Below are 21,449 nucleotides of genomic sequence, written 5' to 3' on the forward strand. Positions count from 1 at the left end.
TTATCTGGTTAAGTGGCTTTTTCCTCCCTGCTGGGAAGACCGCAGAGCTGTGCTATCTCTTCATTAGATGTCTTCCGTTGGGTGTGAGCTATTTGTAATTTGCACTTCTTAATGATAACAAGCGAGAGAACTTTATTTGAGATAGCCCACATGATATAGGCAATTGTCATCAAGCATTTCTAATGGGGATCTGTCAGGGGAGGGAAGGAATGAAGAAAGAAGCTTGTTAACTGGGTGTCCTTTTTCCTGTAAGCACTGTAACTGGTTAAAGCTCCTTTATGCAACTGGATTCCTTGGCAGATGGTTTGAGGTGGTTATTTTGCAGGTCTCAGCTGTACGTGTGCCCTGTCTCTTTCCTTTCGAATATAGGCTTGACTGGCAGCATACCTCTGCTTCTGGAAGAAAAGAAGGTAGGTAGGGTCTGTGCTTAAAATTAGAAAGCTTCTAATCTACGAGACAGGCTTTGGATAAAGTTGTTTACATCTTCCATGCCTTTACAAAAAGAAACAAGCTGAAGGAGGAGGAGGTACCATGTAATCTGGTCTGGAAGTGGGACTGATAGTGGGGAATGGAAGTCTCAACACCACTTGAGTTCCACAGTTGGCAGGAGCATAAGGATTTGTGGGGTTTTAGCTCTGCAATGTGGACATGCGTCAAGTTGGGTTAGCCATGCCAGCGGGAGTTACACAACTCAGTTGGAATGGCAGACTGTTGGACAGAGGATATCCCGTGAATTTGAGAATGAAGCTTGTGGATGATAAATGCCAAGGCAAGAGTTAATTTAATACCCGCTTTCCATAAATAGAGGGAGTTGATTCATACAGTCATGGTTAGAGAATACATGAGCATGTCTGAGGCTTCACTGTCCTCTTGCTTGAGATCACAAATGCGCTATATCAAGTGCTGATCAGGCTGCAGAATTTGATCATCTTCTACCCCTAGAATGGAGGTCACAAGGACAAAATGGTGCAGGAGGAAGTGTCTTTGTCTCTGTAATTTTTCTCTTCACTGCTTGGATTTTAGTACTTCAAAAAATTTCACTCTTCTGGACACTTCACATTTACTTATGATCCAGTACAAAAATTAAAATTAGCAGCATGTGATGTTTCATAATGCTTACAGAAGGAAAAAAAACCCTCTCTGTTCTGTAACTCAGACAAAGCTGTATGCAAAAGCAGCAGAATAAGTATTGGCGGAAATGAAATCAAAGTTAAAACGTTAGCTGAACAAAGCTTCAGATTTTAAAGTTGCTTGAAAGTTGTGTTTTTAAGGGTTTTTATACATCTCTATATAATGTATGGGCATACTATATATCTGCATCATATTATAATTACGTCATAGTAATGTATAATCAGATAACTTATATATGTAGTACATATTATAAGTACATATTATATGTTATTTATAATAAAGTATATATGCAGATTTATATATATATGTATTTACCACAAGCTCTGCAGTTTTGAGGCATATTTGCTACAGATTACTAAAGTTAAACAGTATATGTGGAAGACCAGAGCCTGAGTTACAGCAGCAATGATATGGTTGAGTTTATCCAGAGAAGAGTTTACGACAATCTTCATCTTTGTTTTTAAATGTGCTAGCTGTTTGGCATGCCTTGGCTCTTTTATCTTCTTAGGGATGAACAGGTACGTGAACACCAAGCCTAAGTTTTCTTTTGGATGAATTTTGCTGTCTGACAGTTCTGGTTATTTAGACCCCGGTTGTCTAGAAATGGTGTTAGGATGGGCAGCGGAAACTCACCTGCTGTGTTTGTGGAGTAGGAGAACGGAAATGGGGGCAGCTCTGCAGATCTTCGGTGGGGTTTGGAGAGCTGCCAGGACTGGCAGATACTACTTTGTTCAAAAAGTGAATTCCTCTGCATTGCTTAAAAAAAAAAGACACAATCTAGAAGTTCTTTAGTGCATACCAAACCAAGTAGTTACTTCCAGGACACAGTCTGCCCACAAAAATGGTGAAGTGTAGCTTTTTTTCCTGTACTCCTCAAAACATGAGTCCAATATGTTGGTAGGACTTGCAGCTTGGGCTTTTCTGAAAAGAAAAAAGAAACCCTCACTCTACCCTAATCTTTGTTTCCTTAAAGCATGTGGTGAGAAGCATAGCTTGCATTCCTGCCCAAAATTTTTCATCCTACTCATCAGAGGTCCTGTTGAAGGAGCAACCAGTTGAGTACTCGCTGTTGCCTGTCAAGAAATGCTGCTGTTTTGGTAGGAATTTTTAGAAACTTTCAAACAGTTGTTTCGACATGTGGTAGCTCAACAATGTAGTCTCCATCAGCCTGTGTTTAAAATGTAATAGCGATGTATTTATAGTTTCTTCGGTTCTGCTCATAAGGAATGTGTGTGAAGTGCAGTTGTTGGGCTGCCAGCCCGACAAATAAGATCCCCTGGTTAGGTTCACAAGGATAATTCGTATGGCTTTAAATGTTTTACATGCTATTTTCCATCCTTATGAATCTTGAACATGAATACTGAAAAGAATACGCCCATCTTTTGCACACCCCTAATTGCCCTGTCTTAGGGCTGGCAGACTTCACAGGTGGTTGGGAGAGGTGATAAACCGTGTCCTGAGTGTCCTGGTGGGGAATCTGGAGCAGCAGCCGTGTCATCTAGGGTGCTGTGCAACCTGCAATTTCTCTGTGCAGTTTGATGCGTTCTTTGTTCCGCCCTGTGTTAATTATGCTATCAAGCTGTTGTATATTCTGCTAGCAAAATAACATTTGGCAGCGATTTTTTTTTTTTTTTTTTTTTAACTATCCCATTTGGAGATGCATAAGTGGAAGAAATCCTGTACGGGTGCCATGTTTTGGAGTTAATTTTTAAAAATTATCGAGCTCTTGTTATGTTGCCATCTGTTTTCCCCTAGCCTGAAGAGGAAACAGCTGTTGTGAATAATCTCAAGACCGTATTTTTAATAAAGTCTAATAGGTCTGCTTACCTTCGGCTTGCATGTGCGCACCAGAGTGAATAAAGGCTTCCATTTAGGAAGAAAACGTGGTTTTCTGGTAGGAACCGTGATGAGTTTTGGTTTGGCAGCACAGTGATGCTTCTAGGGGCTCTCCATCCTACCAGGGCGCCCTAACTGGTGGTGGCTGCTCCCTGCTGCCTCTGTCCTCCCGATGTGGTGGCTGGGGGCAGCTGGCTGGGCTTGTCTGTGGCTAGCAAAAGCTGCCTGGTGGCTCTGCTCTTGCCTTCAGTGCTCTGGTCAAGCAGAGGTGAGCGCTAGCTGCCTCTGACCTAGGGAATGCACTGACCTCCTCGTCTGGCACAACACGGTCACCAAGAAACTGGGGGAAAACCACTCGATTCTCACATGGAGAGGTGAGTAGGGTATGGGCACGCTTGATGTGGCCGGCAGATGATTCCCTTGTGGGTTTCCTGCTTGTATTCTAGATTTCACGTTGGTGAGGAGTGAGGGACCTCATGAAAGAGATGCTGCAGTCGGAGTGGTGGCTGTGATTCAGCTGAATTAAAGGGAAGGTAAATGAAAGTAGACGAGTTGACTGTCAGAGAAACCTCGTGAAAACATGTTTTAATTGCTCTGTTTGAGCTTAAACAGTGCAGCGTGGACAAGACTTAGCACTGTTTTGCACAGACAGGTGGCCTTCAGTCATTCCTAGCTGAGTATCTTATTAGGTGTGGAAATACACGGTGGATAGATAGTTATTTGGAGTTATTTAAGAGGGCTCAACAGTAAAGCGAGTGGAGGAGAGTAACTGGCAAAGAGCATAATGTGGTGCCGGGGTGGTGTAGAGCTGAAGCAAGCCATGGGCTTTCCTTTGGAGCTTCTTCCTTGCTAGAGCTGCCGGGTGCGGAGCTCTGCTCCGGCTGAATCTGCTCTGCAAAACGGGTTCGTGGAGCACACGTGAGCCTACGTGGTGGCAGTGTAGGGGAATTTGGGCAGCGAGCAGCCAGCTGGCTTATGGTGGCTTGCAAGTGAGTGGCTGTGGAACTACGGGGTTATGGAAACGGGTGAGGAAATGTCTCCTGCCTGCTGGAACCCCCCGTCTAACCTTTTTGGGGCCCGAAGGAGTGTGCTGGAGTTCGAGCGAGTCGGAGGCACTGACTTGCAATTCAGTTAATGTTAAAAATGAGGTATAATGCTTGCCTTTGAGCTTCCTTGCCAGTTTTATGTGATTAGCGTTTGCTGTCTTCCTCCAGAGGAATATCCTATGTGTGCCAAGAACAGACTATTACACAAACCTGTTCTATTTGGCTTTCAAAGGAGAGAAGTTCAGATTAACGCCTGCAAAAACCCTCAAGGAAACGTGCAAGTAACAGTGACCCAGAATGCTGTCACCCAAGTGGATGTGTCTTTTAAACAGCGTTCTTTTGGCTTATCTTCGTGGGCAATTTCTTTGGTTGAAAAGCAAACTTGGATTTGTTCTCCTGCTTGCAGGTGTATCCTCTGCTTCGCTTCGGAGCTTGCAGTGGGAGTGCTTCAGTTTCAGAGCAAGTTAGACCAGGAGCCAAGAAACGAGTGATTTCTCTTGTAGAAGCAGCCACTAATCAAGTGACGTGCAAAAGTCCAAAAAAAATATATATATATGTTTTCCTGTGCTGAAGGCTTTAATGTTCATATTCAGTTTGCCCTCTGGGAAGGTGGCGTCTTGCTTCAGACCTGGTGAATCTCTTGCTGGTGGTGGTTAGAGCGTGGCTGTTCGGGATGTGAAGGAGTTACGTAGGGGTGATCTTACACCTCGCTGGGAACCCGTGCTTCTGATCTGTGCGCCTTTGCCTCTTCGCTTGGAGTTTTTCTGCCCCAGTATTTTGGTACAGCGGGCCTCGGGCAGCTTCCCGTGCAGGGCAAGACACATCCGAGTGATTTCTGTCGTGAAGCCTTCTTTGCCAATTTGTTTTCTGACTGCTCCGGTACCTTTTCCATGCCCGAATCATTGTTTTTTGTCCAGTAAAGCCTTTGGGAGCTATTTCCCCTCTCTTTATGCATGTGGCAGTGCTGCTAGGAGCATATACTGCCAGCAAGAAGATATTTCCTCTCTTGGTTACTGGGAGCTGTTCGGCTGCCTTGCCTTTTGTTAAACGGGCCAGATGCTTTCCCTCTCCTGCTCTGTGTCGGTATGCCCCGATTTGTGCCTGGTTTTTCTCCCCGTGTGCTGTCACAGAAGTAGGTGAGAGGCTTCTGAGATGTGGCGAGTGTCGACCTTTGCTCGCTGCACGAGCGCCCGTTGGTGTAAGGCGCGTTAAGGGTTAGCTTCCCTGGCCTCCCTGTAGCTCGCCCCCAAATGCAGCTCCTGCAGCGTGTCAGGCGGCTGCACTAGCAAATCCTGAAATGCCGTAACTCCAGTGCAGTCCCTCAGCTGAGGAGCCGAAGCAGTGTTTCGAATACAAAGTGCTGCCGATGGGAGGGAGGTGGCGCGAGCGCAGGAGTGAGCCGGCTGGCTTGTTACGCACGAGCACAGATGGAGTCTGCAGCAGGGCTGGGATGGAGCCCAGATCTTTAGCTGAAGGAGCGAACTTCGTGCATGGCAACACAAACTTCTTGCACGGAAGAGCTCTGCAGTTTTCTGTTGCTTTGCGAAAACAAGCGGGACCGTTTTGGAAACTATATGGGCATGAGTCAAGGGTAACTGAAGCTAAAGGGCTTTTCACCCTTGGTGATTTTCCTGAAGAAGCTTTGGGCTTTGCAGCTAGCCAAGTGTCTGGCGTGGGCATCCCCGTCCCCCAGCATTAAAAGCACTGACCACAGCACGCACACGGACTTGAGTCTCTCTGGCCTGTAACTTCTCTTCTACCCTACAAGGTAAAAGTGGCACCTTTTTACCCAGCAAATAGCCTTCAGACATGCATGCCTATTTACATCCTTCAAGTTTTACAGCTGCTTATTGTAAACGTCGGGGAGAAACTTTCCCGCTGTCAGTGGAAGTGCGTGATGTAACCCAGAAATCAACCTCGGCTTACGCACGAGTATCAGAAACGTTCCCCGACTCCTGTCTGCCGTTCTTCTGTAAGCCACGAATTCACACGGGGGGTTGGGGACGTTATTTAACGACAAGTGGATGTGGCACAGGTAGCATTTGGCCAGTAGAGTCTTACTGACACTGCATGTGACACCATAGCTTCACTTGACCCTCTAAATAAATGTGATGGACTTGTTGCTTTGTGCTTTAAAATGAGTGTTAAAACTAGTATGTGCTATATCTGCAAGGAGAACGTGGTGTGTATTATATCACGTCTGTTGAGCTCTGGAAAGGAAAATGTTGACTTAATGCGTGGGGACAGCTTTTATCCCTGTTTGCCCTCTTGATGTGTTCTGTAAACTGCTGAGGACAGGGCTGATCTAGGTTTTGTATCTTTTGGGCTTTTGGTGACATGCAGCTGTGGGCTTAAAGCTCTGAGTTTTTAGAATGGATTGTGTTGTCCTTGCCGTTCACTGGGTTGAGGAATAAACTTGACTGCAGTGGTGACTCCACCTATGTGTCTCTAAAGCAAACCATTGCTCCTAACTAGCTGTGTAGCCTTAAGACTGAAGTTGGACCTTGGTTTGATCTGGAAAAGCTTTCAGGGTAAGACTTAAAATGAGCATCAACAGTTCCATGCATACTTTGTATTGCGTTATCTTTGGGTGTGCTGTGCATTTATACCTCCATCCTATGAAATATCCTTCACCGGTCCTTCCCTTTTTGAAGCTGGAGCTTGCCTTTTCAGTTACAAACCCTTGAGCAGACTCAAGCATTTCAAGAAAGAGAACATCATCTCCGCTTGCGCAGATCTCACCGCATTCAGACCTTTGCTATTGAAGATGTCAGAGCAGGTTTGTGCTGTCATGGACAGATCTGTGGGGCTGGTTGCGCTCCTAAAAATACAAGTTCGTGCCTGTATTTCAGAACAGTTGCCAGTTGTCCCTCCTGTACATGGTTTTTGAGTTCCCTCACTTCTGTATAGGTCATTGAATTGTGCTTTGTCACTGGTTGTAAGTATGCAAAATACTTGACGTTTCCAGAGTGCTTTACAGACAGTAAGTCTTGCTCACCCCTTCTTCTGCAGCTGATGTGACTAACTCGTAAACTGAAACTGGAAGAATAAAAGAAAACTGACATTGATTGAGTTTCATTACATTAGCACTTCACATAGCTTAGAAAAAGTAGGTCACTTTCCCTTTTTAATACCCCGCTTTATACTTTGCATAAAAAACCAACAGCTGGATTGTAGACATTTCGTGGAAAGTTAAAATCTGTATATACAGGGAAATTTATAATCATGCGAGGGTTTTAAGACATTACAAGGGAAAATTGTATTCATGGTTTAGATGTTTCGTGGAAATCTCAACTGCATATACTAGTAACATGATTTGGGTGCACATCTACACCAACTTCCGAACCCCGTGGTTTTGGTCACTATTTTAAAAATAAATGACTGGGCTCAGCTCAGCTTTGTTTTTCTGCGCTATTGTGCCTGTGTAATCTACACTCGGTGCTGAGGAGTGAAGAAGTAAACATTTTTTTCCTCTTCCCGCAGCTATTGAGGTTGGATAATCCAGCATTTGGTTCTCATCACGTTGCCTGCGCGATGAGTCACTTGCTCTTGGTTGGGTTTGTTCCTCAGACCAAGATTCATGTGATGTTCCCGCTCTCAGGGAGATCAGATTAGTCACTGTTTGAAACCTCGTTTAAGAAATAAATTGTGCCGGAGGTCCATGCCTTGCTTACCAGTTACATGTTGTGTTTTTTTTTTTTCTTTTTCTGGCCCGTTTGCCTCCTCTTGCTGTTTGAGTTCAGCAGCATCGTTATATCGAGAAATGGTTTTTAGTCACAGTAATTGATACATTATTGGAGTCCCACTGAAATGAGCATGTTAAATTCAGGACTCTTTTGGTACTAGGATGGAATCAACTTTAAGGCAGGTGAATTTGTAGCAGCTTGGTGTGCTAAGATAAATCAAGCTTACAGTTGGACTCCCTTCATTTTACTGGTAAGGACAACAAAAGATGCATTGCAGTTGGAGCGGTGGCATGAACTTTGTGATATAAATTTTAAAAAAGTGGTAATAAGTGTTTAATCCTCCTTACATTCTTACAGTGATACTTGAATCAAACAAGGAGAAGTATTTGGGATAAAAACTCTCCCTGCAGAAATCCTGGTGCCTGGAAATGTTTGACGGAGCTGAGATCCAGTGGAGGATGCAGGCGATGGTAGGGCAGTGGCAGAGTTTCCAGTCCCTGGTGTAAGACGTGTTGTTATGAAGGCTCTCAAAGTCCTTTGTTTTGGTACTGTAAGATTTTAGGGCTGGTGGTTCCTTGTGGGAAGTAGCAGCCTGAAAGAACTAGCTCTGCAGAAAACGTGGTGCGACTAGATGGCGAATAGGAAGAGAGAGGACAACGTGTGCTGTGGGGTTGGTTGTAAACACTCAGCGTGGGCTCTGACGGCAGCTGGCTGGGCTCCCTGGCGAGTCAACGGGCAGCAAGAGGAACTCCTCCGAAGAGTAATTCAGAAAAACAAAGTTGTGTTCGTGCTCCGAATCCTTTCATGGGAAGATGTGAACAGTTGAATGGTGTGAACGTGGCCGGGAGCAACATCAGTTTTGTGCCTGTAGAAGTACTAAGGGCTGCGATAGGGTGGAGGATTGGAAGTTGCTGAAATAATGGTTATTAATAATGGTTAAACACTGTCACGGTTCATAGATGAAAGCCTGGGAAGAAGGAAAGATGAGTTAATGTTCCACATTAAGCTTGGATTCTGGCTCTTGAACAGCATCATTTTCCATCTTTCAGGTTGCTAACAGTTTCTTGATAAGAAAAATCCATGAATTAGGCAAAGGTGCAGACCGGTGGGGTAGAAAATGAGATTATGAGTTCAAACAGGGGTTATTTTCTGTAGCTTTTGGTGAGTCCTTGTTGTGCCTCCAGTTCTCAGTTGATTTTTGCAGATATCAGACGCTCACAACCGTTACAAGTTTTAATTCAGATTACCAGCTTTCCTCTCATTCGTTGTGAAACAGATGCGTGTAGTGTCTGAGCAGAGATATTACAAAATTCAACTTTGGATGAACTTGGTGGGTGTGGATGAGCGACTCGTAGGGAATGCCCGGCTTCCAAAAGTCGTCGGCAGTTTTGAAAAATGCTCAGCCTCTGGGCGAGTACGTACACACACTGCTTCTTCAGGCTTTCTCTTTGAGTCCTGCTCCCGTTTCTACAGGAATAATCACTGCAACGGAACAAGCCTGTGTTTCTTTGAAATTCACTTGCCTTTACTTCATTGGCTTCTTCTGGAAGACGGTCAGGCCGTGTGTTTTGGCAGGTGCTCTGTTGGTGCCGAGACAAGTGTGCTGGGCCAAGGCTCCAGCTGAAGTGAGTCAGGTTGTGTGCTGTGAGATGGGGCTCTGGCCCTGCGACTTCAGGCCAGGCAAAAGAAAACCAAACGCTTTGGCACCCTGTTGTGCACCTTAACTTAATCTGCAGGGAAGATTCTCCCCCCAGCCGCCACCACGCAGCAGGCTGGGAGCTTGCAGCATGCTTTTTAGCTTGTTTTTCCCCAGTTTTGCTTGCCCAGTCAGTCCCATACACTGCGCAGGATTTGTGGGTGGAACTTTATAGCTCGTAATTAAAAGTTAGCAGGTACACGATAAGCTCACAGCTCTGACATTTTCAGAGACTTAAGCTTAAGGCTGTTCATGCGCACATATTTTAGACTTGCGTGGGCTTTAGCACTGTGAAGAGTGGACGCTGTTGGGAAAGGAGGAGCAAACTGCTCCATTACACTAACTCACAAGCAAAAGGGCTTAATAATACTTTCCAATTTGTATAAAACTGAAAGAATTTAAATATTTTTGATGTATTTTGTTCTCCTTCCAGAATGGAGTAGCCTGTTTGGATCTAAAGTTGTTTACAGTACTTTTTCCCTTTCCTTGTGACATACAGTAGATAACTGCTCCTTTGTTACTCCAGTGTCCACGTCTGAAAGTATTTTAGGATGTTCTTAAAACTTCTCTTGCTAAACACCGCTTCTGGCCATCAGTGTGTTCCTTTAACATCGTCGTCTCGTTTTTCTCCCGCTGAGGAGATCTGCAGTTGCCTTTTGTCTCAAAGGTGCTTTGGCAGGGTGGAAATAGGGCTTGCCCTCTACAGCTCAGCTTGCTAGTTAAACAGTCTGGCTGCTGTTACCCTGTTAAAGGAGCACCAGATGGAAGATGTTGAATGAGCACTAATGGGGGAATAATATTCCATACAAGAAGCCAGGGAGAACACTGATTGTTTTTTCTTAAAAGTGAAAATAATAAATAGTCATGTATATATAATAACGTCAAACTGGAAATTGAAAATACTAAGAGGTGAGCTGAACATTGTATGTGGTGTTCTTGTAAGGAGAGATGGCATAGCTCATTTTGAGAGAGGGCTTTTAGCTTCTTCTGATTTGTGAAGAAAAGGTACTTCAATAAAGTCATGCCGAAATACCCCCATTTTTCTTCAAGTACGCTTCGTACGTGAACTGACAAAGCATTTCTGTCCTCTGCAAGGAAGAAACAATTAAGGATTTGAGCAGACAGAATCACACAGAAGTGCTTGCACTTTGGAGCTAAGCTCCTGCCTGAAGTTACCCCAGCGTGCTTGATCCTCGTGCAGCCCTGGCAGGGGAGCTCCTGTTGGGCTTCTCGGGGGAATTGTGCTGGTGGGCTTGTGGGGTGGCAAAGCGATAGGACAGCTCAGCACAGCAGAGCATTTGGAGGACACCCGCAAAGAGCAAGCACAGAAGACATCCTTTCCTTCCCATGCATAGGTCAGTCCGTCTCCCTTCAACTGCATTTTCCAACCCCAAATTCAATTTCAGCAACAAGTCGGGAATCTTACGCTGACGGGATGTTTCAAAAATAAATCTCTGCCGAGTCGGCTGACACGGCAAATTGAATGTTTAGGATCTCGGATGGCAGCAGTCCACTTCTACCAGTGTGTGGCTCTTCTGGAGCTGGTTGTTTTTAGAAATTCGTGTGGCAAACTGCAGGGTGGCAGTAGTTAAGGCAGCCTGGGCTTCGGAGTGGGGGCACGTTGTCCTTTTTCTCCCCACAGTGAAATCAATGGGTCTGCAGGTCAGTTGCTGTGGGTCCCTGCTAATTTGCAGTCTCAGAGTTTAATTGCACAGCATCGCAAACTGACAAGTGATCAATTTGTTAGTCAAGCTCAAGCACTTCTAACCATCTTGAAATGTAGAAAGGAGAGGTGAGACTGCAAGCCAGCAAGAAGAAATTAGCATCTACCTAAAATCTTGTGCGTTGTCAGCATGCTTATGTGCAATGCAGATACTTGACAGTGGAAATAAATCTTTCATTTACTGGAAGAAGTGCTTTGTAGATGAAGATGCAGTAACTAAAGCAAAACAGATATTGTGAATGATTTATGTAATGCCTTAATCAGAGCACCACGTTCAGTACCAAGGCGTCTCTGCGATACAGCATTTTTCAGCCAAGATGACAACTAGAAGTTTTAGACTCTTCTTGAATTAATATTTTCATTCAACCCCCCAAATAAGCATATAATCTGAGAGCTGCTTATGTCCTCGCTTTTTTTTTAAAAAAATAAAGGATTTCTTCTTATTATTTTTTTCCTTACACACAATGCTCTTTGTGCATGAAGGAATGCCTGGGGCGTAGGTGGACTAACAGTATCAAGACCATGTCAAGCTGTAATTAGGTGTAGTCTTGCCTGTTACTGGGCTTACAGGAAGCTGCTAATTACTGCAGAAGGGTGTTTCTGGGTTTGGGTCTTTACATGGAAAAATGAATTTGACCTCTGTATAGCAAAGTACCTGTTTTCACTGGTTTTGAGGAAAGGCTGAAGTTAAGCAAGCTGGGGAGGAGATTTCGAAAACTTTCTCTTTCCCTCCTGATGGTAAATATTGTAATGGGAAGTGTTGTGTGTATGAAGGAAGATGCTCTTTGCTCGGTTAATTCCTGAATTTTTGGGACTTTTCAAGATTGCCTTGAACTGCTGCGCTCTGAGTCACTCCGTTTCTCAATAGCGAGATTTTCTTTTGTTTTTGAACACTGTAAGGTCAAATGGCCAAAACGATCTCCATCTAAAGTTGATGCTGTGAAACTTCCAGTTAGTGAAGGCATTTCTAACCGAGTAGTTGTAAAGCAAGAGCAATTGTGGACAACAGAGCCATTCATTAGAGGAAACAGTTAGGGTTTCTTAACATCGCCGCTAAAGCTCCAACTCCCCAGCAATTACTCCTTTCTGTTATTAGCTTTTAATCTAAGCAAGACATTGACAGATTCATCTTTTTCATGTTACTGTAAAAGCTTTTAGCCGCTTGCTGTTGGTGATAGAAGTGATTAATGGCCGGGAAGAGAGGGCATTATGCCTTTTTCATTGCTTGCTTTTTTTTTTTTCCCACGCAGCTGTGGTTTTCTGATGTACACGAAAAGGAAAAAAAAAAAAAAAAAGGAATACACAGATGTATTAAACTGTCTTTTTTTGGTCATCTGGATTTTGGTTTTGTGTGCAAATCAAGTATATGAAGAAGGGTAAGGGCAGACACTTACTTTGACAAACTTTTGCTCATGCTGATGTATTTGAGACCATTTCTTTTTTTTTCTTAGTGATGAGCAGGCTCCTCACTCAAAAGCAACCCCCCCAAGATAGTTACACCAGAATGCAGAATCTCTGAAAAGGGAGCGGTTGAACCGATGTTGGATTTCGGTCACGTTTTGTTTGATGTTGTAAATCATTTGCTTACATTTCCTGTCTCATACTGTTCTTCTAAAAATAGCTGGGAGTGCTAGCTGCTCGCCCAGCACCGCTCCGGGATGGAGCAGCCTGCCCCTCCTGCAGCCTCCGTTCTCCCCCATGGCCTCCCACAACAGATGTTCAGTGACTTCAGCTTTGCTGGGAGAAGGTCTTTAATAACTTTAGGAAGCTGATTTTTTTTTGGTAAGAAATAATAACAAAAAATAACAGCATGAGCCACCAGTCCAAGCGAAGGTCGTGATTCAGAGGCGCAGAACAACCTGTAGCCAACCCCTGTGTTACTGAAACTGGTAGGAAAAAACCTCAAGAGCCTCCAGTGAACGCAGCTGGGAAGTCATATGAGATGTGTTTTGATCCAAAATATCATCTTCAAAATACAAGCTGGGTTGAAAAGCAGTAGATGGAGAACTGACTCTAAGATTGTATCAACAGCGGTAAAGGGGCCGATTGGTTCCTGCATCTGTTTTCCTGCAGAAATACAAGAAAGGCTCCTCAAAGAAACTTGGAGTGCTTACCTCAGCATGCAACAGGAAAGCTGTGAATGTGGATGAAAACTCCTTGATCACCTCTTTCCTGGCAGTATCCCACTTTAAAATGATCTCTTCAAGTGTCCTTTTACACAAAATAGCTTCCATTTTGTTAGAAAGCAGCTGGACTCGTACATTTTTTTTGTTTTCTGGGATTAAGTTACCATCCCAAGGGAATCTTCAGAGAAACTCGATTCCCCATGTTTAACATATATTGGCAAGTAGCATGCGACCCGTTACATTAATGAGATGAGGAGTTTTTCTTCTCCTCTTGTACAAAATCAAATCAGCTTGCAGTTCCTCATTTTGAGAGCAGCTCTTGTGGGACTTTTCTCCCCGGCTCTGGGATTTGGTTAACAGCCCCTGTGCTGCGGGCACTTCAGTGTTTGGTATCGTTACAGGATCTTTTGAGCCCCCTCAGTGTTCACTGCCTTGTACAAGAAAGGTCAGGATGTCAGCCTGGAGCTTCTCATTGCTCTCCAACGAGAATACCCTCAGCTGCTTCTGTTATGCCCAGGACTGCAAAAGCAAGGTATTCGGAGGGTTTGTTGGACCTTCAGGGCTGCAGAAGGCCTGGAAATTGGTGGTGTAGAACTGAGATGTTTACACATAAACAGGAAAGAGGGAATTTGGATATCTGCCATTCTGAGCCATAGGTCTGAAACTATCCACTGTGGGGGCTTGTTACAGGTTATAGAAATCCCTGTAATTTTCTGCCTTGAAACAGGTTTCAGATCAGAGGAAGATCTCAGTGAAGGCTTCTAACCGGTATAGAGTAAGTTTAGGGAAACGAGTACACGGCACTGGTGGCACCACACCTTGAATATTGTGTTCAGTTTTGGGCCTGTCACTAGAAGAAGGCCATTGAGATGTTTAAGCACGGGCAGAGAAGAGCGGTGAAGCTGGTGAAGGGACCAGAAAGCAAGGCACGTGAGGAGGAGCTGAGGGACCTGGGCCTGTTCAGTCTGGAGAAGAGGAGACTGAGGGGAGACCTCATTGCTCTTGGCAGCTACCTGAAAGGAGGCTGCAGCAGCAGGGATGGTGCTGGTCTCTTTCCTTAAGTGGTAGGTGATAGGATGTGAGGCAAAGGCCTCAGGTTGCTCCAGGGGAGGTTTAGATGGGATGTCAGGAAGAATTTCTTCACAGAGAGGGTGGATAGGCCATCCTGTGGTGGAGTGGAGTCGCCGTCTCTGGAGGTATTTGAGACACGTAGACATAGCACCAAGGGGTGAGGTTTAGTGGTGGGACTCGCTAGGACAGGTTGGTGGTTGGACTTGGTGATCTTGAAGGCCTTTTCTAGCCTCGAAGATTCGTGATCCACAACAACTCCACTGTAAGTACTAGGTCTAAGTAAGTGTAAGTAGTCTTTGGCAATGAGATATCATCTTGTATCAGCACAGGTCTTTGAAGATTTAGTGCCAAAGGGATTGGGGTTTCCACATGATGCCCTCATCTATTAAGATTGTAATTAATACAACGTGCTTTGTTTCCTTGCTGAAGCAGTGGTGTGGTATCACCTTGTTCTGGGGTTGTTGCACAGGCCCAGCTCATCGATATTGTTTTGTGGAGGAAGGGCTTGCCCTGAGTTTTCTAACATAAGCATCATTTCACATGGAAAGAGGCTGGCAGGCAAGGGCTTACATTAAGAACAGGTCATCTAAAAATCTTATTTTCCAGGTCACCAAAATCCGTTCACAGATGGCTATTTTTGACCTGGTTTAGAAATCTAATGCAATCTGTCTCTTCGTCAGAGCAAAGCATGCGTGTACGCCCGCATAAATGTCTACGGTTTAAGCAAAGAGAGATTCTTGGGCAGATAGAATATTTCTAATCACATCTGTTTTAAAACAAATCTCATTTTATTAATATATGAGTATCTGATGAGGCAAATTGATGAATTCGGTGGTTTTATTTTATTTTCAGGCTGAGTGACCTATATAGATACACGTGAAGGGAGAGAACATCTTTTGACACTTGGCATATGTTGCCCAAAAAGCATACATTGATTTTAGCTTATTAAAAAAGTACACTTAGGTAACTCTGTAGTCGTACACTGTGCGTATCTGTCTGTGGGACTTCACATGTGATTTTCATTGCCTTTTCCTATCTGGAAAGGCAAAAATAAACGTTTTCCCTTTGTGATGTGTACATGGTATATCTACATGTAAGAATTATGTGCAAATAGAATTGTATACTCTGCTTTCAAACATTGTTAACTTTAGGTAATGACCGTATTGGCTGTTCAGTAGCAAGAATGGTTTCCTATGTAAACAGAAGCTTTCCAACCATGACCCTTTTAATATTAAAAGGGCTTATTTTTTCAGTGTATCCCTGTTGTGGTGTTGTAGTCACCTCTACCTTTAACTTCCACCTCGCCCCCCCCAGAATCACACCTTGTACTAAAACGATGAACTGCTTGCTGTCATTGAGTAGTATTATATTTTTAATTAAACTTACAGTAAATATTAATTATAAATTTGCTGACATCCTAATGTTTTACGTATATTCTGGGATTATTCTGATAGAGAATGAGATTTGTGTGTGTGTACACATTTTCCTTTTTCTGTTTTTGCTTGATTAGTGGATGTTGAAGGAATGATGCTTTTTTTTCAGAAGAAAGAAAACTTGAAGAGTGCTTGAGATAGTGTGTTTTTGTTCCTCACCCCATTAACCAGCATCTTTATCGGTATAGAGAGCTTAGGGTAAAATGGGAGCAGTTTTTCATTCTTGGCGTACATCGTTGCTCCATTTTTGTTCTTGACATGCTTGCCCAAGAGCTTGTTTGGAGAGTGGTTCCTGAACATGGCAGGAACAAAATGAATTGTTGTTGCCGGTTTAGATATGTTGCCCTTTTCAGATTTTTCTTTTATTTTTCCTGTACTGAAGTCTTTGTGTTTTCCCTGAAGTCAAATGCTGCAGTATGGAAAGCTCAGCTGCTTTTACCGAGTTTATTTTTTGGATGTGGGTTTTTTGTTTGACTTTTTAAATACTTTTTTTTTTGAAGTAATTCTGTTATGACATTTTGAAAAAATTAAATATGTTGCAGCTGGAAGACAGTAAGGTAAATTTGTTGACACAAGGTTTTTACTAACATGCTCAGATTGGCAGCTGTGTGCAGGTGACCCAGTGCCAATACTTAGAAGCATAGGATCAGCAAATTTTGTTTCAAAAGGGAGAAATAATGTCTGTCTGTCATGCGTTTTCTTCTCTTCAGAAAGTTACACCTAGGGAAATACTCCAAAGCAAAAGTGACACATTGCCAAGTATTTAAATTCAGTGAAAAATACCAGGTGCTTCAGGGAGTTTAAGATGTCAAAATTGTAAGGAAATGTATTCATACATGTACGTATATGTTTGTTTCTTCGTAGAAACATCGTCAAACCTTTTCTTGTTTTCACCAGTTATGCTCCCAAGCATCTAAGCAGTGCCCTTCTCTATCGTATTTGCTGGAGAGCCCCTTTTTCTTGCTTCCTTTTATTGCTGGTGTCTTAGTAGGGCAGGAACGTACAACGTTGGAAGAAACAAGGAAGATGAATACAGATCTAAGTCTTTTCCTTCTTTTTGTTCCAGCCTTTCAAGTACCCTGCGCCTTGCTGTGCCACAGTAGTCCATTTTGAGCCTGTAGTAACCCATTCATGAGGAGAAAATAGCACGTCAGTGAGGTATTCAGAATGGAACAGTCTATCCTCTAAAGACTGGTCCAAAATACCCCATGGTAACTATTAGCAAAGCTAAGTTTAGCTACGCAAAGTTCAAATACTTGGTGCTAAGCTGAGCACAGTTCAGTTAGGACCGTCTATATTAGAAGTGTACAGTACCAGGGATAGAGGGAAAACTCTTGCAAATTTAAATTGGTTATTTTATTTCTAGGCCTTCCAAATGGAAGCCTTATGCCCCGAAACAAAGTGCATGTATTTTAGGTTGTCAAGGTCTTAGACATCTTAAGAAACATTTTGTTTCTTGTTAGCAGAAGACAGGAGGTCTTAAAGGTGGGTGTTTTGACCTTTTGTCTGCAAACCCGCCCTCCAGTCTCTATCGTGCTGGTGCCTCACAAAGAGGAAGACAGAATGGAGCTGCCTCTTGAAAATACAGTTGGTGAAGATGCCTACTCTACACAGATAGGTTAAACGAGGGAATTCTTGCCCAAATTAATCGATCTCATTAGATTTCGTAGTTGAAAATATGGAAATGGTGCATGACTATATCAAGTGTTTTGGCCTTTCTTTTTTTTTTTTTTTTTCTTTCTTAATTTCAATAGCAGCAGAACCAAGAAATACTGACCAAATTGTTCAGCTTTGTTGCGGATAGCAAAGCCGTGCCATAGAGGGAACATTTTTGTCTTGGCGGAATCTGAGGAGCAACTGAAGCTCTTAACAGAGCGCGTTTGTTGACATAAAATGTCTGGCTAGAGAGTTAGTCTTTAGCTGTGCTTGAAAGCTTGACAAGTTTTTCTTTCTCAACTGCTCAGTGCTGGAGGAATCTAAACAGCCATTGGTTGCTGTCAGTGTTGGGAAGAAACCACATTTTTATGCAAGCTCCTTCTCAAGTCAGTAACGTGATTAATATATTGGGTTGGTCAATTAATCCCTTGTTCTGGCCTCCGTGGCATTTCAGGGCCTTTTACAGTCATTTCTTTCTTCCAACTGGAAAAAAATGTCTTCTCCCTCTGTCTTTCTCCCTGTGCGTCCCACTTTCTAATTGTTGTGGTGATCTTTCATTTGCTTTACAGACTGCGTAGGCAGTCGTTTGCTGGTGACACTGGTATCCTCCTTTGCACTGCATTTGTCTTAATATTGCGGGGTTTTCTTCTGCAAGTCTGCTAACACAGAGAAGGATTGAGTTTTAAAATAGAGTTCTTACAGAGCACTCTTGAGGCGATGAAGTATTGGCTTTGAGCACTGAAATGCCTATCGTGTGGCATCAGAGAGCATCAAGAACATGGAATCCAGGAGTTGTTTTGTGTGCACGTTGGCGTTGAAGTAGGAAGTGGGAAAAGTGCAGAAAAAGGGAAAGTGTGTTATTTTTCCTTAATTTTGAGCTTGAAAAGGTTTGACCAGCTGTCTTGGAAGAGCTGGGAGAGTAGCACAGCAGCCCCAGGTGAAGACTTCCTGACCACTCCTCGATTGAAACTCTTCCTGTCGACAGGGATCCTCACCCAGTCATCCAGAAAAGAGGCTGATTTCATGTGATTTTAGTGTGAAAACACAGCATTTTGGATGTTCAGGGCCTGGGGAGAAAAGACAGACGCTCAGAGCTCAGCCTGTTTGATATGCAATTTGCTCAAATGCAGATAACGAGTAAAAGCTGGAGGTTTACCACAGCAGACTAGACTCCGGTGCAGGTTGTACAAAAGCCATCAGTAATACTTGATATATTTTTGGCCAGAGCTGCTGCAGTTGAACTGTTGATTACACTTCAACTGAATTTAAAGCCACGCTGGGCACGCTAAGAGATGTTCCAGTCACACCTTTGAATTACGTGGAGCCAGCTTTTTAAACACAGTGTCTCGCAGCTCTGAAGGAAGTGGGAAGAAAGCTTTCAAGTTGCATCAGCTGAGTTGGGAGTGGACTTACGCAGAAGTGCTCTGAAGTGAGCACTGATACATGAAGTATTGTTTTCGTGCACTTATCAATGCCTCTTTGTACGTTCTGTGGTTAGCTTTAGAAAGCGTGTGCGATCACCCATACCTGGGCAGTCTGTGAGAAGTGTGGATGCGTGGCTTTTCTAAGGGCACTCCATGACAGAAGCGTGTGCAAGAGGTCGTGTACGGAAGACGCGAAGTCGTGTGTCATTTCATGCTCGTCCTTGAAAGCTGAGGATGCTGGTGGGCTTGATATTTCTTTGCTGCAGCCCTTCAGTGTTGACATGCACATTGCATCAGATTCGCCGTCAAACAAAGCTGCAGAAGGGAAAAAGTACATTTTGACTGAAGACAGATTTGTAACATGTGAGATGGTTCTGTTAATAGTAAAGCTATTTGGGAGCTGGAGACTGGGAAAGGTATGTGTCTAGTGAGATGCGCTTAGGCTGAACCGCAGACATCTGATAAAAAGTTATATTTGTTACTGTCAAGTTATATTTGTTACTGTCATTTGGAGTTCCTTTCCCTATTGGCAAACAAACTTTTGTTCTCTTGGTGTGTGCTTCTTTCGTTTTATTTTTTATTTTTTTTTATTTTTACTCCAGGTATTATTACCAGGAGAGAACAGTGTAGTTCCCATGGCTTCTGCTAATAGTCTCTGGCCAGGGAAAAAGTGAAGGTGAATAAGACCACACGCATTGTGGCCTTAGCATGCTCTCAGAGTACTAGGTTTCATCCCTAGGATGAAAAACACTCATCCAGGTAATGCTAAGGGGCTTCAGCAAAGCCATGGGGAGCCATACCCAGTTTTAAAGCACTTATTTTGAAGGGTATTCAACTTTCATGGTACCTTTATGTGAGGACCTTAGGCTGCTTCATCAGTGCTAGGTGCCTCATCCAAGTGCTCGGCTGTCCAATGTGCGGTGTATGGCTGCTTGTGCCAACTGAAGTGACTATTTTCCATCTCAACATCTGGGCGAGCAAAGGAGCTAGGGATCAGCCCTCATTTGCTGTCTTCTGATAACGTCTTTAGGATGAAATCAATGGGCTGTATCTGGAAGCTTTATTACCACGTTATTGTGCTCTGGGTATCTTACTGGCGGACTGGTTAAAAGCAAAAATTCGGAAGGAAGCAATACCCGCCCAAACACATGCAAATAGAGTGGGGGCAACAAACTGTTGAATTGTTGCAGATCTTGGTTCCTGCTGAGCTCTGAACTCCGTGGCTGTCGGGAGCTGCTGCCTTGGAAACAGAATGCACTGCTTGGTTTAATAGAGACTGATCGCTTGGGAAGAAAAATATAGCATTTTGCTTTAGCCGTGTTGCTGATGCTGCATTAGTTGATAGCTGGCGTGTATGTTTAACTTCTTAATATGTAATCTTGTTTTGTTTTTTCTTTCTTGTCTTTAGGCGAAGCCAAAAATCTTCCTACGTATCCGGGGCCAAACAAGATGAGGGATTGCTACTGTACTGTAAACCTGGACCAGGAGGAGGTTTTCAGGACCAAAATAGTGGAGAAGTCATTATGGTAATAAATACATGCATACACGTGTTTTGTTAACTCTTCTTAGTATTCTAGACTATTTTTCTGCTTCCTATGTTTGTGTAATGTGCCATAGATACTTTTTAGGGGAGTTCAGGGGGTGCATGATCATTTTTCCACTTTTAAGAACACTCTGTTAGTAAAAGTGTTAGTGTCATGATTCTGATATGTGTATGTGGGAAAACGTCTTCACCGAGGCAAGCCATATAAACTGTTCTCCAAAGAATGTACAGCTGGTGCTCCTTTCTTTCTGCAGTATTTGTTTTGAGCTTCCCTAAGCTCTTTAGTTCTGAACTCCGTTTTGCAGCTGTGCGTAAAGTTTTGTATTGGTCTAGCTACCCTAATGGCTGAAGTTAGGGATTTTTTTTTTGTCGTGCAGCTGCAACTAGTGCAAACAGGTATCTGTTGTTCCAGCCTCTCCTTATCTTGGCTGCTTCCTGTGAGATTATGGTAGCTAAATGTAGAAAGAAACAGAACAAGAAAAGTGTAGCAAAAGTTAGAACACTTTCTCCTGGAAATCCCCCTAGATTAAAAACCTAAAGGGAACAAGGCTGGGCATATACAATACGTGTATGCTCTGACAAGTGAAATTCTTGATAAAGCTTTTTTGTTGCGGGTAAAGTAGCAGCAGGGAAAAGTCACTTTTATCTTAAGAGATAAAGTGGGAAAAGAGTGAGAGTTGAGTAGTATAGTTAGGAATCTATTATTTGTCTTGTTATTGCAAAGAATTTACTCTGGGAAATAGAGTAAATAATTCCCCCCAGTCTCCAAGTACCTAACACACTTAAGCATGTTAGTCTGAGTAGCTTGAAGTGGAATTTATTCCCTTAAGTCACTTTAATTTTTCTCTCGCATATATTTTTCCCCCTTAAGTCTTTATTCCTTAGCTTATTTTCTGATGTGGTGTACTGGTGTCCATAATTGCGACTTCTGATTCTTGAGGTATTTAGATTGGCTAAAGATAATTATAGGAAGTGTTTTTCTATGATGATGCTAACGCTTCCCTGTTTGTAGTGTACCTAATTAACAAAAAAAAAGAAAAGTGAAAAGCCATTGACTCTTTATGCTTTTTACAATAAC

At 43.3% G+C, this 21,449-nt stretch overlaps 1 protein-coding gene across 4 annotated transcripts in view; it reads left to right on the top strand.

Moving 5' to 3' along the window:
* RASA3 (RAS p21 protein activator 3) overlaps window positions 1-21,449 on the top strand; it is a 164,741-nt gene that overhangs the window by 56,418 nt on the left and 86,874 nt on the right. For all 4 annotated transcript variants that reach the window (XM_083801771.1, XM_083801770.1, XM_083801769.1 and 1 more), the window contains one exon: window positions 20,237-20,354. In XM_083801771.1, the coding sequence (XP_083657897.1) occupies window positions 20,278-20,354 (77 nt within the window). In that variant the 5' untranslated portion in view covers window positions 20,237-20,277. The remainder of the gene's footprint in view (window positions 1-20,236; window positions 20,355-21,449) is intronic.

The sequence above is a fragment of the Anser anser genome (assembly GCF_964211835.1).
Source record: "Anser anser genome assembly, chromosome: 1".
Taxonomy (NCBI): Eukaryota; Metazoa; Chordata; class Aves; order Anseriformes; family Anatidae; genus Anser; species Anser anser.